At 32.5% G+C, this 17,362-nt stretch overlaps 1 protein-coding gene across 1 annotated transcript; it reads right to left on the minus strand.

Annotated features, from left to right (window-relative positions):
- Window positions 1–1,422: 1,422 nt before the first annotated feature.
- On the minus strand, window positions 1,423–16,455 carry LOC141642906 (subtilisin-like protease SBT5.6). The gene is made up of 9 exons (XM_074451898.1): window positions 16,115–16,455; window positions 15,672–15,864; window positions 15,284–15,472; window positions 11,704–11,815; window positions 3,327–3,888; window positions 3,103–3,200; window positions 2,603–2,960; window positions 2,261–2,474; window positions 1,423–2,153 (listed from the first exon to the last, which is right to left on the minus strand). The coding sequence occupies exons 1-9, from the start codon at window positions 16,187–16,189 to the stop codon at window positions 1,618–1,620; spliced, it is 2,337 nt and encodes a 778-aa protein (XP_074307999.1). The 5' UTR covers window positions 16,190–16,455; the 3' UTR covers window positions 1,423–1,617.
- Window positions 16,456–17,362: the final 907 nt, after the last annotated feature.

The raw sequence follows: 17,362 nt of genomic DNA on the forward strand, positions 1-17,362 counted from the left end.
TTCACCAAAAAAATAATGTTACTTAATTAGAGTTGTGATTCACTACCTCGTGAAACCGAGATGGTGACACCCATGACTACCTTGGCCGGGTAAGAGGGGGTGTTACAGTATTAGCTTCTGAACTTGAAACTTACTCTAAGGAACTCCATAGTCACCTCCAAAAATTACTAATTACTGACGAATTAATTTGTTATAGGTGATGATTTGTTTTCTTTGATTCTAATAAGGATCTTGAATTTACACTTTCTAAAGTTCCGATTTTGCAAGTGTACTGATGGATCAAGGTGCGGCTTGAGGCGGGCTGCCCGGAGGTGGTCGAGGAGAGCGAGCATGTGGTGATAAGGTGGAGCAGAGGCGGGCTTTATGGTGGTAAATGGAGGACGAATTTGGTGGGGAAAGGAGGTGAGCAACGGTATTGGCGGTTGTTGTGGTTGCTTCTGGGTGAGAATGAGGAAGTGCAGGTAGCTCCACAATGGCTGATTCCAGACAGCTATGGATGGCTTGAATTGAGTAGTTAGTTGCCGGATGGAATGGCTGTGATGTAGGTTGAAGGATGTGATTGATGAATGAGTAGGGGTGGTATTATTCATAGAAATATATATTAAAATGGCAATGATGACCTTCTAAACAAGTAGACGGTCATCCGAGTCTATTTTAAGAAGATGGTACCTAAAGTTAGGTTTATTTTGAGTTAAAATGTAGTTTGTAATATTATGAGAAGACCGTCTATAGTTTGGAGTATTTACATAAAATAATCCTTTTATTTACATGGGTTTATGGTATGAAATATAGTATTAAACTGACATGTCGCAAGCTTGTGACGGGTAGTACGTCACAAATAAAGATTTGTCTTTGAACTATTGTTTTATAAAAACATGTACAGAGTAGTTTGTGTCATTTCTATACCAAAAATTCTTATTTAAGACGAGACAAAAAAAATTTATGCATAGGGGAATGTTCGTCCTATAATTGCAAGTAGATGTAAATTTGACCCGTTTTAATCTTAATCTTAATATAGAAACTCTCGTATTAAGAGACACTTACTGTTTCTATACAAAGTTTCATCCTATGATTGCAAGTAGATGTAAATTTGACCCGTTTTAATCTTAATCTTAAGATATAAACTCTCGTATTAAGAGACGCTTACTGTTTCTATACAAAATTCCGGGTACAACTACGTACGATTTTGCGTGAAGACATTCTTAGGGTAGCTATTCCCCGTGTAATAGCTTATTAGTTTTCGGGGCTTGCCCCTCATTTGCACCAAAAAAAAAAATCCGGGTGGACGAGGGTTGAATCGGGTCATAACCACGTTATATTCTGTCTGGTTCGGGCATCGGGTTGAGCCATTTTGGTGGCAAGTGACACCATTGTGAGATAGTTGAGGAAATCGAACAAAATTGAAGTTGCTGCATGTGAAAATTTCGAAGTAAAATATGATGTTACCAACTTACCATTCATAATATGTTAACCAAGTTTCTTAATAATGCAAATGTAACATGGTCACTTGATAACCCTTCAGTCATCAAGAGCTCTAAATACTTTCATCTTGACTACTTTCTTTCTTTCTTTCTTGATATCACCTATCTATCTATCTATATATTATAACACAACCTTTCATGCAAAAGACACAACCATAGGACTTCTCACAGAATGAACTCCATCCAACCAAGTAATCCACCCAAATTCATACTCATTACTTCCTGTAACATTGCTTATGTGTTTCTCCTTCTTAACTCTGATGCTAAACCTCTTCTTTTGCCCACTATGCTTGAAAACCAAACTACTCGGCGAGATTTTAACACTGTACCCCATTGGTGGCTTTACCAAAGCAATGTATGTACTTTTTCCTTTACCGACATTGGTTACTGTCCTTTTAACAGTCACTGTTCCATTGAGCTTGGAAATGGCAACAGAAGGGTGGTTTAGGTCATTTGACTTGGGTGGATTTTTCGGACACTTGAAAGATGGGTCCAAACTTTTATACCCCATACCACATAGGTAGGTCAAGTAGTCAGTGTAGGAGGCATCATAGACGAGTCCAGGATCTGAAGCCTTTGTGGGTCGAAGATGACCTGCTCCAAACTGGAAGGGATCTGCCGGGTTGCCTTTCGAATCAGTTATTAAGGATCCTTTGTTGTTGATGAGACCGGCTGCAAGGTAAAGCAGTAACTACTAAGTTAAGTTAAAGCACAACAGTAATAATTTATTTGAATCAGCCTATCTACTAATTATCATTAAAGAGAAGATTAGAGGTTACCAGTAGTGATGAGGGCAGATCGAATGGCGGCAGATGACCAAGTAGGATAGACAGCTTTGAGGAGTGCGGCAGCAGCAGAAACATGAGGGCATGACATTGACGTTCCTGAATAGATGTTCCACTCAACACTCCTGTCATCTGATGATAATTTAGTGGGTCCATCCGCCTGTGACCATGCTGCCAATATGTTCAATCCTGGTGCTGTTATATCAGGCTGTAAAATTCCGCACGTGAATTTATGCAATTCCTAAAGGGTCTGAAATAACTACTTTGTAACAAAACATCATAAACACGACACTAGAAAAGAGGCCATGATGAATAGGTCAAGGGTAGTGAATGTACCTTGAGAATGTTGGGGTCAACGGTATTGGGTCCTCTACTAGTGAAAGAGGCCATGAATGGGGCTGGAGTTGTGTGAACCACAGTTGTTGCGGGGATAATTTTGGCCATTGGGTGTTTAGTAGACTTGATATACTTGAAGATTTGGGCAGCCTCGATTGCCCCAACAGCAGTGGCCGGAAGAACATGTGGATCTGCGACAGTTTCTTGACCGTTGGCAGGAGAATTACCGAGGATGAAACCAATACCACCTGCTCTATTCACTTCCATGCCTTTTCCAACCCTTGTGCCATTTCCCCTTAAACACAATACTACTTTCCCGCTTGCTTTCTTCGCTGACAGGCTGTTTGGAAGGCATTGCCTGCACAATTTCATATATTTAACTCAATTCTCAATCGTATTTAGCACAGTATACAATCATAATCTGTTTACCATCATTTTTTAAAATTGTCAACTAAATTAGTTATCCTCAGCAAATATGACAATGTACATTTTCTTCTTACCCAGCAAGATCTTTAGTCACATTTGGCAGAACTACATCTCCTGCATACACTAATGGATATGTGAAGTTGTCCATCTTGTAATTCGTCGTACTTTCACCCTGCACCATTTATCAAAATAAACATCAAAGGTCGAAATTTGGGTGTTAAAAAAATAAACATTAATTCATCATTAAAATGCGCGACGTCATAAATTTTTTTAAGTAATAAAGTTTAAATTCGATTACCTCAAGCGTCACTCCATTTCCCAGCACAACGGGGGAAGAAAACTTTCTATCCAAGCTACTAGCACCAACGGTAATAATCCACGGTGCTTGATTGGACAACGTACTCGGTTGGGGTCCGTCATTACCAGCACTGGCCGACACCACAATGTTCCTCTTTGTAGCATGCAATGCACCAATGGCGATCCCATCATCACTATATGGGGTGGGTACATGAGTCCCAATGGAAAGGCTCATGATGTTGACACCCTCGTGGATGGCGTCATCCATGGCCGCTAGCATGTCAGCATCAAAGCAAGTGTTCCCAACCACTTTCTCTTGGTTTGGCATGGCCCAACAGACCTTGTATATTGCCAGGTGTACTAGTGGAGCACCGCCTGAAGCGGTGCCATTTGCCAAGTCCCCAAGGAAGGACGCTGCTGGGACAGACCGGCCTCCTATAGTGGAGGACGTGTGTGTCCCATGACCGTCCTTATCCCTTGGGGACAAATAGTCTATGGATCGATTTAGTGGGCCGTACTGGCTCTCGTAGGCCTTTATGTAGTGTCGGGCTCCAATAACCTTCCTGTAGTAAGGTAATCAAGCTCAGTTTGTAAGAAAATCACATAAATAAATTCACAAATTCTCATTATAGACGGACACTATCCGTCTATACGTATAGACGAATACCATTTGTCCTCACAAAATACCCATTTGTCATAAAGTGTGAAGCACATGGGGGTTGCCCCACCTTGTCCCCCTACCCATTTTATTAGAGGTCTTTACCCGTCTGTTCGCCCCACCCGTCTATACCAAGACCTACTGAAATAAATTAGTAACATATACGTAGTACAGGTAATATTCTTAAGGCCAATAAAACAAGATTATGTAATTACGAGGCTAATTAATTAAAAACTTTGAGAATTTTTTTTTTATTAAGTAAAAGTCAGTTAAATACAATAAGAAACTCAAGTAGAAATACTCAGACAACAATAAATAATAACACAACTAACAATACCCATCTACAATAGGTGGGTAGCATTATAAATCAAACCAACCCAACTAACAATGTAGTTTTAAGTTTTAACTACACCATACATGTTATCAAAATGTCATCTATTAATCTTCGTCGCATCACCTTCTGCAAGTTGCACCCTATCAAGAGCATTTTTGGCTTAATTTGTTAAAAAAAGGTTTCTATTTTTTAAGTTTAATTTCTTAAAAGTAGTTTTTTTCAATCAAAATTTAGAAGCACTCATTTTAGTTTTTCTATTTTTATGAGCAAAAAGATGGTTTTTGAGCTTTTGAAAATTACTTTTAACTTTAAATAATGAGGTGTTTGACTAAAAGATGTTTTGAAGTCTAAAAACACTTTGAAAATTTAGACTAAATACACACTTATTGCTTTCTAAATACTCCTGGTTAAAGAGCATCTGTGATGAGAGGATTATACACGGTTGTCAACAGTAAACACCTCGATTTATACCAAAAAAAAACTTTTCAAATACTCCCAAATTCTTGTAAGTGCACACATTGTTAAAAGCTATACCTCTTTCAATTTCTTACTAAAGGTACTTTTTCTACCACTATGATTTTCTCATTTATTTTTTCATGGTCTCCGAGACGCTACTTAGACCATGTTTTATTATACATAGGGCAATAGCAATGGTTAAAGTTCCAAACTTAATTTTTAAGTTGACACGCCAACCTAAATAATTAATTATGAAACTTTTTAATTATTCTCAATGGTAAAAGTTCCATATTTTCTATGTGGTTCCCCCTTCTCCTCTCCTTCTTCTAACATGAAAAAGTTTTTTTACTTTAGGAACCGGTTTTATATAAGAAACTTTTTATTAGGTAGAGTAATGGATAATGAGTTCCTTATAATTAAGATATGGAACTTTTTACTAGAAATATTTTAACCAAAGGTAAATAGATAATGAGAAGGCATATATAACAATATAATTTGCCACAATAACACTAAAAAATACTCGAGCTTATAATTCTAATAAGTTTGTTTTTAGTAGAAGAGTATTCTTTCCTTATTACAATATAATTTGTGTCCAATTCACACCAAACTCCCCATTTGCTTTTGGGTGGTCTTCGAGGTGATGTTTTGGCCGTAGTTTTCGTCCTTTAAACATAGAAATTTTTCACAAAAAAATATAATTTTGTGAAAGATATTTCCATAACAAAACTAAATATGTAATTTTTATTTTTCAATGATTTATACTCCCTCTTATTCATAACTAGTATTTGTGCCCGGCTTCGCTCGGGCTACCTCTATTTACCATTAATTTTTTTTCGTTAAATAAAATTACTTAAAGTTGCATAACCCATAAATTTATCACTAATATATTTTTCTATGACATATCCTAAAATTACGATGAAATAAATTTTGAGAAGAATTAACTACTCCCGCCATTAATATTTTACACTTATTAATGAAACAATAGCAATAACATTTCACTACTTGCCTGTAACCATTGTTACTTTCAGTACTCTCGTCGTAATTATTGTTACTGCCGCATTAATATTGATAATTTCACTAATTCAGTCGTAATTATTGTTACTTTCACTATTGCCGCATTAATATTGATTATTTCACTACTCCCGTTGTTCTTTCTACCACTTTCATTAATCTCGCTGATAATATTGTTACTTTTATTATTCAAATGAGTGATTACTATTATATAACTATATTCAATGTTACTACAATTCTTTTCTTTATTGATGGAATTACTTTTACTACTTAGGCATGCAATTTTAAGAGGGTTATATATTTATATAATCATATTTCATGTATGCATTAAATCAAATCGAAAGAATTATACAATATTACATATTATGGAATCTAACTTGAATTATTTATAACCTACTTATATTATATTTGTGTATGTTAAATAATTAACATTTCTATACATCTAATAAACTATAAAGTTTAATAAAATTGCATAAATTTTAAATTTAATATATAATTTTATGATTACAATAATTAATACCATAAGTGTGCATGTTTATACTAAATAATTATTTTATTTTAAGGAAACTGACCATCTTCTAGTCTTCTATAAATATTTAGGAAAATTACCAAGAATCTTCTTTCTTTTAGAAATTGTCCATCTTAATTAATTATTTTACTAGTTGGAAAGCCCGTGCGTTGCACGGGGCACCTATTAGGATTATCTGTAAAATACTCCCTCCCAATCACTATAATGTTCACATATCATATGGGCACAATACTTTAGGAAAACTATATAAAAATAAGGAAAGGGTTGGGTGGGGTTTGGTGATAGGAGAGAGGGATGAATAATTAGAGCATGCACATTGAAGAGTATCTCTTCTTCCTCTTATTTCCTCTTTTTTCCTCTTTTTCCCTCTATTTTTTTGAAACCTCATTTTCCACTATCATCATCCTCCTTCTAACTTTTCTTCCATTTTTTCCCCATATCAAAGAGGATCCTCTCTTCTTCCTCTTTTATATTTTAATTATTTTTATAATAGTTGATAAATTTATAAACATAAATTATAATCCACATGGTCTAACTTTATGGGAGAATGGGCACAAGGGCCTAGGATTAACTTCCTCTAAAAATAGAGGAAGTCTTCCTCTTCCTCTTCCAAAGAGGATGTCCAAATTGGTTCCACATTGAAGAGGATATCCTCTTAGAAGAGAGATAGTGCTAAGAGGATGCACCATCCTCTTCAATGTGGATGCTCTTAGAAGTTAAATAAAGAATTGTGGGGCCAAAACATTAAAGAAAGTAATAAAATAAGAGTAAAAGAGTTGTGTGGGGTTTGGTGATAGGACATGGGGATGAATAAAATAAGAGTAAAAGTTGCAAAAAAAGGAAAGGGGAACATTACTTGAATAATCCGTTTCTGGAAAGATGGAACATTATAGTGAATGAGAGGGAGTATATTCTTAAGTTGATAAAAAAGTCAAACTATGTTGAATCATTGATGGAAAAAAAATTTGTGGTTGGTGCAGTTGACCACTGATGAATTATTAGTGTTTTTAGCATAAAATTTTTGTCATTCAGTAGTATAACATAAAGTGACATAGTTATAGTATGTAATTTTTTTTTATTGTTACAGACACAACCGACTTTTAATTAAATATAAAACGCTGTCTCTATAAGCATGATGCAGTTCATCAAAATGAACCCTTAATGACATAAACATGTTTTTATGAGTCTTGCAAATTAATTTAACCTACAACAACTACGTAAAACTAAATGATGTTACACAAAACAACGGGGGCATCATAATTATATATATTTAGTGTGTTCAGATAAAATGCTAGATCTCTTGCAACATAATTTTACTTTGACTATCTACAATTAAGAGTATTAACTCTTTATAAACCCCCTGTAAAATCAAATCAAAACGAAATCCAATAGAATTATTAGTCTTTAAACAACGATAAAAAATATATCTGATTCTATTACATAGAATGCATAGGGAACATAGTAGTATCATGTGACAACATTAGTTAGTAATTTATGACATTATTAAAATTATTTGTTACCAACCGATAACGTTGGTTTACATTACCATGGTCTGGTGGTAGAAAACTACTAAATTTAACGAAAGTCAAACCATCTTTGAAAGTGGGGGCAAACAAAATTTAGAGGGGATTTAGATGAGGATTGATTAATCATCGGTTCCCATAACAAAAATTAAACGAAAACGTTGTAGCATTTGGTATTAACAATATCGATTGCATAACATTCAAAGATATAGTCGGATTATAGAGTTACCATTCTTCTTTGTCTCACGCACTATCGCTTTTTAACCGAAATAATCCTGACTATCTACAATTAAGACTATTTGACCAAATTTTCATTTTTCTTAAATTTTTATAAGTATTTGGTAGATAATTTTTTTACCAAAATAAGAGTAGCATGTGAGAAATAACTTATTTGTTTTTTTTAATCCTTCAATTTAAAATATTAATTATGGAGTACTTATTATGTCCTTTTATGTCATATTACCGAAAGAAAACAGTAACCTTTCGGTTAGTTTGCCAAACATTTTTTATTTAATCAGTTGACTTATCGGCTCCTAATTTTCAATTACATTTAAAGCTACATTTTTAGGTTTTAGTTAACTTTTCGATTTTAGTATGAACTAATGAAATCTGAGATATATTTTAGTATGAACTAATGAAATTCTACTTCAGTGCTTCTCGGTTTCGATACACCACCAAATTAAATGATCTACACATTCTTATACAGAGTAAATTAACGAAACAAAAATAGGTAACATATACTCCCTCCCATTCACTCTTTTCTTCCTTATTTTCTAAAACGGATTATTCAGGTTTTCTTCCCCTTTCCTTTTTGAGAAAGTTTTTATTAATATTATACTCCTACCTCTTTCCACTCATCAAACCCCACCATATCCTTTATTAATATTTAATTCTAATTATTCCTACTTCTCTCCAATAACCAAACCCCACCCATTTCCTTTATTAATATTTAATCCTAATTATTCATACCTCTCTCCAATTACCAAACCCCACTCATAACTTTATCAATATTATACTCCCCACCCTTAATCTCCGTGCCCACCTCAAAGAGGAAGAAAAGAGTGGATGGGAGGGAGTATATAGATCGGTGAATTGTTTTTTTATGTATTGATTGCTTGAATGTCTATGGAGGCATTTATGATTTATAACACTCCAATGATTATTTAGTGATTATATTTTGTTGGAACCGTAGTTTTTATAGTTCATGTAACCATGTAAGATTACACTACATGCATCATCTTAACGTACATAAACTTTTAATCTAATAAATTCATTTTTTATCCATCAGCTTCTAGAAATTTGATGCAAGAATGCAAACTACAATTATATGAGACCATAAGAGGGGGAAAAACAAAAACAATAACTTAAACTGTTACGAGTGCCTATTATCTAATCCCTCCGTCCCGACAATTTGTTTATCTTTGATTTTGGCACAATTATTATTAAGGAAAAGGGAAGGGACCAATTGTGGTTAGTGTTGTTAAATGACAAGTGGATCATTGTGGATATGGGTGATCAAATACTTATAAAAATCACCCCCAATATAGAAAAGTAAAGAAATGAATTAAACAACATAAAATGAAAATGGTAAACAAATGCACGGACGAAAGGAGTATTTGATAATTTTAATCTACTTTTATTATGATAATTTGATTAAAATATGTTTGATCTACTTATATTAGGATAATTTTATTAAAATTTGTTTTAAATATTAAGAAATCTACTTTTATTAGGATTAATTTTATTAAATATGTTTTGAAATCTACTCTTATTAGGAATTCTAAAAAAGTTGGACTCTCTAATATCGCTTGAAAAGTTTCTGCTTTATATATATGTATTGATTTTAAGGAAATTGACCATGTTAGTTAATTATTTTATTTTAAGGAAATTGACCATGTTACTATATAATATTTGCATTGAGATCCCTTAATCGGGTCCATCACACGGTGCTAATGATTTAAAACTATATAGTATAATTAATTTGTATAACTTTCTTTAATTACATTAAAGTCCCTTGGTTTCTGGAATTAATATATAGTATTGATAACTCTCCCCCTTTCTTTTTTTATCTATTCATATAACTCTCTCCTTTTCCTTATTTAGTAAAATTTTATACTTATTTTAATCACAACAATACCCCACAATACCCATACTTTATCTTATTTTAATCACCTTACCCCACAACAATACTTATTTTAATCATCTTACCCCATAATAATACCTCCCCTTTCTCCAATTACCTTACACCACCACAATACTTTACAATAAAATAACTCTCCCCTTAATTTGCGTGCCCTTTTAAAATGGGGGAGTTATTATGAATAGAAGGGAGTAGTTTTGAGTGAATTAACGGTCAAATTTTTCGAAGTTTGACCTTCAAAAAGTGAATAGGGAATTTGGTATGGATTGGAGGGAGTATATATTATGCATGTAGGATTCTTTAACAAACTTAAAGGTAGCCTACAAAGGCACAACACAAAGCTAGAAGACAGTATATCTAAGATTCCCTAAATTGCCAAAAGAAAAGGGTGTTGCATTGATGCTGAATAATCGTCTAAAAATCAAAGGTTCACGAGTGAGTCAAGTAGTAATAATTTGGTACTCAACTTGGCAACATAACATAGGATGAATCAAGAGAAACAAGTAGAATCCTTTGTTAGTGGACTCGTTTATTTTCGACGAAGAATACAAAATAAACGAAAAGGACACTAAAATAACCACTATCCAAGCTAAGCAAGCTTGGCATAAGGGTCGACTAGTTTGTTTGCTGTTTAGAAATGGACATGCACCAATGCACCATCCACCATAACACTTCAAGTTGTATACTATATACTTCCGATTATTTTTTTACTTTTAATTTTGCCACTAAGATCAAGAAAGAGGGAGGGGATTATTTGAGGGTATTGTTATTTGTTATTATACAAGTAGTGAACTATAATGAAATTGGATGATCGATCAAATAACCCATTAAACACATGCCTAATATAAAAAGATAAACAAATAAATGAGATAATTTAAAATGAAACCGAGACGAATGGAGTACTTTATAAGTAAGGCGGTTCTATTATATAAAAAAGATAATCATTTATTAGTACTAATAAATAAGTAGGCTTTTTATAAAATGGTCATCTCACTTTATTATTCTAGAATATGTGTGTATTTTTAAATATATTACTCGGAGCAACCAAGTTAAGCAATATTCAATTAGTCTCACTTTAGACGGCTACATCCATCTAAAGTGTAGACGGGTCAAATATGTCACCACTTATATAATAAGATAAAGTGGTGATATCCACTTATTGTTTGTCTTATTATGAAAATGGTGTAATATTTGACCCGTCTACAACTTTAAATGGATATTGTCCATATAAAGTGAGAATTTGTGATCAATATTTACAACTACAAGAAAATGACTCATATATTGTATACACACATTTTCATTGGAAAAATTCTTATTTGTTAGGGAGGACATATTAATGATCCTCGTGAAAGACTTAAGAATTTTTCTTTCCTTTATGCATGTAATACTGAAATCTGGGCCTAACAGTAATCACAGAGAACATGGAGATGAGTATATAGGAAAACCAAACACACCCAATAAGCAAATGAACCTATCACAGACGCAACTAAAGGAAAATCCAAAAGCTATTTACCAATAATAGTGTAAATTTATAATATGCGGGCTAGAATTTGAACATAAAACAACAAATTAGTGTCACGAGAGTCTCTAAAATTGTATGATCAGAAATTCCAGAACTATAGATGATTGCATTATTGTTGTGTATAGTAAACTACTATATATATGGAGTATTATGAATGAATAATTGTATATATGGTGGTTTATTAAGTAAAAGAAGGCACACTAACCTATTACAATGTGATGAGTTGAAAGCGTCACCCGTTTGGCACATTCCTTTCCATCTTTTAGGGATTGGACCCATTTCTTCATCTCTATAACTCCTTGCTTCTGGCCAAAACCCTGTTGTTTAACAACACCACCATTATTATGCATCTATTATCCTCTTAACTACTCCTTCCGTCTCAATCAATAGCTTACACTATTTACTTTATCTTTCTCTCACAAAATAAAACAAGTATAAACTATTCATTGTAAACTTAGGCTAGTTTGATTAGAAGATAGATTAACAAAAATCAGTTAACTGATACTGCGAGTATATGTCAATATTTTCAGTTTTTTTAACTATTCCTTTAAAAGATACAGAGTAAAGTTATGTTTTCAATAAGTGCTAAGTAAGAACTAAGACATAGGCTTATTAATTTTAAAACACGACATTTACTGTGACCATCTTCTTAAATCCCAACTTTTAAAACGTAAACAATTCAATAGAATTGGGGAAATATATATATTTTGTTGTGACAAAGGTAGGTTAGTAATACATATTAAACCCTAACTTTTCATTTTTGGGTCTAATAATTCATCCAAATGGAGTATAACCTAATGCATGTTAGTTTCGAATTAATTATGTACTAAGTAATAAGGTATTTCAACTCCACAAAATATTTCTTCAAGGATAATAATAAAACACAAATTCTCATTATAAACGGGAGATATCCGTTTATAACTATTAACGGTTCAAATATCTACGCACTTTAAGCATAAGATAAGCAACAAGTTGTATGGTGGAGGAAAAAAATGTAACCACTTTAAGCATATTTGACCCGTCTTTCACTTTAGACGGATATATCCGTCTATAGTAAGACTAATTGATAATAAAAAGCTTATTTCTTTACTCAAGGACATACAATCTATCTAGTATAAAAGCTAGGTTCTTTCCTGGATTCATATTGGTTGCTTAAATTCAGCATTGGTGGGGCCCTACTAAAATTTTGGGAATTAATTACCCTCTCTCCACATTTGCTGATATTTTGGTGTTTAATTTCCGTCTTGAACAATAGTTGTTATTATTTCCGTCTTGAACAATAGTTGTTATTTATTCCGTGTAAATATTCTACCGACTAAAAAAATCTACATACAAAATCGATTTAAAAAACAAAATTACAATAAATTTCTATGATAGCTTGACAAAAGATTAGAAATTATAAGTTATGTCGACCCCTACCAAAATTTCACGAATGAATCGATTTAAAAAACAAAATTACAATAAATTCACGAATGAATCGTTCTCTACATTATTTAATTAACATAAAAATAACAAAAATATGAGAAAGATCAACACTTTTATTGGGTTTTCACTGATGATCATCAAACAACAGCTTCCTCCATTTCTTTTTACCCCTCTTTTGCATTAAAGATTTAAAGGATAAAAAATCCACCAGAAACTTAAGTTAAAGAAAATGAGAAAAAGGAGTGAAAAATGAAAGACAAAAAGATTAAAAAGGTGTTTTAACAACTTAGATTAAATTTGGGGCCAATTGATTTGGGGAAAATGAGTTATATTGTTTAAAGAACTCAGATTAGAGTTTTTGTTGTGGAAAATGTATCATTTTGTTTGTTGCTGGAAAGAAAAAAAGAGGGACAATTGAAATTCTTTAGGTTTACGGAGGGAGTTGATGAGTTAATTTATGGGTGTAGGTTTACTATGATTTTATATAAATTTTGGGCTATTAAATTATTGGATCATTTACTAAAATGGATTTATCAAGATGGATGGTTATTTTTCTGAACTCTTTTTAAATATTTGGGCCTTATATTTTTTAATGTTAGAAAATGTTATACGGAGTATATCTATTTTCACTTCCGTTTATATTTATTGTAAAACATAAATAATATACTTCGTGTCTTGCATTATATCATATGAGTGCATCACTATCTAATGTGTTATTATTTATTTTTAATATTATATTTGAGTTATATTAATCTTATTTTAAATTATAGTTATGTGCAACTTTAATTTTATATTTATGCATTTCGTTAAATATTGGATAATTCAATCCCGTGCAATTTTTGCACGGGAATAAAACTAGTAAAACTAGTATTTTGAAGCAATAAGGAGATTAATTTTAAAATGTAATTATCTTCATTATTTTCAGCTTAAAATGAAAGGATAAAATAGATGGTTGGAACTTGGAAATCAGCGCCCAGGCCGCCGCCAAAATTGGGCCGAAAAGGTTTAAAGTTTATCGTTTGTTGAAAAGTTTAACAGAATATTGATCTCCTACTCTTTGTTAGTTAAAGTTCCACTTTCCAACTCTCACAATACAAGTCCCTTTTCTTCCAAATATAATAAATCTGGTCAAAAGGTAATGTATAAATTTGATGCCCTATTAGTACTTCCTTCATTCAACTCCACTCTACCACTTTGCTTTTTCACGTTTGCCAACGTGTGTTTTACGCGGTAAATATCGTTAGCTACGTATTTACAAAAATTATAAAAGTTAGATATTTTTAATGTACTCGTAAAGACGAATCAAACAAGATCCCAGATGAATATTTTTTCACTTATGTATTGAGAGAAAATCGAGAATGTATGTGAACTTGTGAACAGTGTAGAAAATAGATATTGGTAGAGTGGAGTTGAATGAAGGAAGTATTAGGTAAGGTTATTAGAGATTTGACAATATTACTAAAACTTCTTAGTAAAAGTTATAAATTTTGTGGTTATGTCGAAAGTTGAGACGGGTAAGGTTATATGATAAGAAAACTCGTTCTAGTGTCATTTTCATTTTGCGAATCTTATTTTGGAATTATAGTCTAGTAAATCTGGATTAGTTAATTTAAACATGATAATATACTTATATGGATTAATTAATAAAATAATATGGAGTAGTCCCTAGCTTTATGCTAGGGTATTTATCTTCGTGATAATTTGAAATAAATTAAACCTAAAAATATGTGACCGGCGAATCAAATCTAAAGCTAATTCAAACCATAATTTTGACTTAAGCGGCGGGTTTGACTAAAATATATAATTAATAGAGTTTGTTAGTGGTGTTTGAAAATTAGCAGTTTTATATTAAAAGATTGATTATTTATTTTGTAAAATGACTAATATGGACATGAATAAATTATTAATAACTATAATATGGTATTTTCTTTTTATATCTTTTGTAATATACTATTTGAACTAGTGGATGGAAACACATTATTCTACTATTTTAATATTCTGTTTACCAAACACCTTAAACAATATATTAATTGGTCAAATATGCTAAAAGAAGGGATTAATATGCCAAAATCTTTTCAATCAACCGTTACTAAACACCCTCTTAGTTTCAAGGAATCCATAAAGTTATTAGAGTGTAACTTTGATACAGTAGCTTTTTAGTTGTTTTCATGTTTCAGTTTTATATCAACTCTAAACCTATATAAGTATATTTATATATGACAATTCTTAAACAATCATCATTAATGACCGTGTGCAGAAAACAATATTATATGTATAACAACAACAGAAAAAACGAACAAAAAGAGAAAAAGAGAAAAAGAAATACGTAAAATTAAGTTAAAGGAAGGAAAAATAGTTACCACTATCAAAGACCCCAACGATGACGTTACGGCCATACTTAGCTCTCGCCAATAAAGTATTACTCTTTGGATCCAATTCCAACTGTGGCTTTATTTGCTCTTCTAACCCTACAAATTCCCATGATCTTGTTGTATGCGCCCTATGCTTCCTTGGGTGACTTCTAAATACTGTCACTACTTCTTCCATTTCTGTTCATCATTTTCATTTTCGATTATATATTTACTCATTTTATCACTCCGTTTGTATATACGGAGTAATATTCTGTAGTTGAAATCTACAAACTTCTATCTTAATCATTTATTTAAATGATAATAATAAATAAATAAAAATGACGGTGACCGTCAATAGAGGGAGTTATTTGAAACAAAGTGAATAATGGATACGAACCCGATAATTTGGAGGCCTGATGGGGGGTAAGAAGGGCAGCAAAGCCATTAATAGAGTGTTTGTAACTGTAGAGTAAAGATGCTCTGGCTTCTTCCTCTGTTTCCTTAACCGAGGCTATGTATTTGTGATGTGTCTCTTCAATCTCATGCACTGCTTTTTCTCCACTATGCTCCCCAAAGTATACTACATAAACCTGTCACAAAATCATACGTACCATGCGCCCATGCTCATATAAATAAATCACATAATTTGTTACAAACTGTCCACGATTAAAGAACAAAATAGTCTAATATATAATTCCCATCCAAGTACTAATATTGATCATCTATGTGCACAGACTTACCCTTTTCAGTTCCGAGTGAAAATCATGTATAAACAATTTAAATCGTCTGTATTTTCGTCAAAAAGTAAAATCAAAAACACGGAAATGGACCATAACTGACCTGATTTTGGGAAGATGAAGCTATGAATGGGAGAAGGCAAAGGAAAAAACAAAAATGTATTGAAAGAATCCCCATTGATGAAACTTTGTTGTTGTGATGAGTTGGGATAGGTAAAATCTAATGAGGTTTATTGTGGTATTTATACTAACGGAATCTCTGATATAATTGGTTATATCTTTTAGAAAATTTGTTATTTTGCATGATAATTGATGAGATAGTTGCATTACTTTTAGGGGTTGTATCCAATAGAAGCAAGGTAGTACTTTGCATCAATGCCGATAATGTATGGTCCAATAAAGTCGCTATAAACAGTCCAACGTTATGTGGGTATCTTGGTTGTTATTGTGTGTTTGGATTTTATCGACATTTTTAATTTTATTCCTCTTCCAATATATGCTCAATTATGGGTATATAATATCCTCAAAAAAAAAAAGTTATGGTAATGTTGTATAATCAAACTCACAACTCACAAGTGTTTTTTTTTTCTTAAGCTTTATTTGGCAAAATTACGTGAAAAGATAGCTGAAAATTGAAAAGGTAACTGATAAGATAGCTGAAAATTGAGAGCTGATAAGGTAACTGATTATATAAAAATGTGTTTGGCAAACTAGGTGGAAAGGTAGCTGATTTTGGTAAAATGACGTAAAAGGATATGAAAATTATTTAATATTATAGAATAAAGAGGTACAAAATAGAAAATAAGTCATTTCAGGTACCTGATTTCTGAATTTTGTCCGGCCACGTATGTAACACCCCCATACTCCAAGTGCCTTACCAGGACCACTCAGGTATAAGGATGCTACCATCTCGGTTACCCGAGGCAATGATAGTCAAATAGACAATAACGAAACAACATTTAAATATAAATACTTTAGCGAAAGGTTACAATCTCAAAACCAAATCCAAAATACGAATACATGTTCTCAAAACCAACTGTCTACTGAATTAACTGAAATGTTTATTAAACTACTAAGCTACAGCGGAAGACTTCTATCATCAGACGGTGGCACATCCCAACTATCCCAGTAACTCGACTCATACCTGCTCAATAACTGCTCACCATCCCCGAATGGATCACCACAGTTTTTAAAACATTAAATTGGATTAGTACTAATCACACAATTTATATAAACCAACAATACAATAAAACAAACAGCTCAATCATCACAGATATTCTCCGAACTCCAAACCCAACTCCACAATCCTGACTACACACTAAAGTGTGTAGCCCTGCCAGAGTGCCCATCG

The sequence above is a fragment of the Silene latifolia genome, chromosome 2, assembly GCF_048544455.1.
Source record: "Silene latifolia isolate original U9 population chromosome 2, ASM4854445v1, whole genome shotgun sequence".
In the NCBI taxonomy this organism is placed as follows: Eukaryota; Viridiplantae; Streptophyta; class Magnoliopsida; order Caryophyllales; family Caryophyllaceae; genus Silene; species Silene latifolia.

What these genes read in the sequence shown, in the direction of transcription:
- LOC141642906 (XM_074451898.1), bottom strand. Translation starts at nt 16,189, where the DNA reads ATGGGGATTCTTTCAATACATTTTTGTTTTTTCCTTTGCCTTCTCCCA. An exon ending in AACTCATCACATTGTAATAG is followed by an intron (nt 3,889 to 11,703) that starts GTTAGTGTGCCT and finishes ACCTTACTACAG; the next exon opens with GAAGGTTATTGGAGCCCGAC. An exon ending in GTGACTAAAGATCTTGCTGG is followed by an intron (nt 2,961 to 3,102) that starts GTAAGAAGAAAA and finishes GAAATTGTGCAG; the next exon opens with GCAATGCCTTCCAAACAGCC.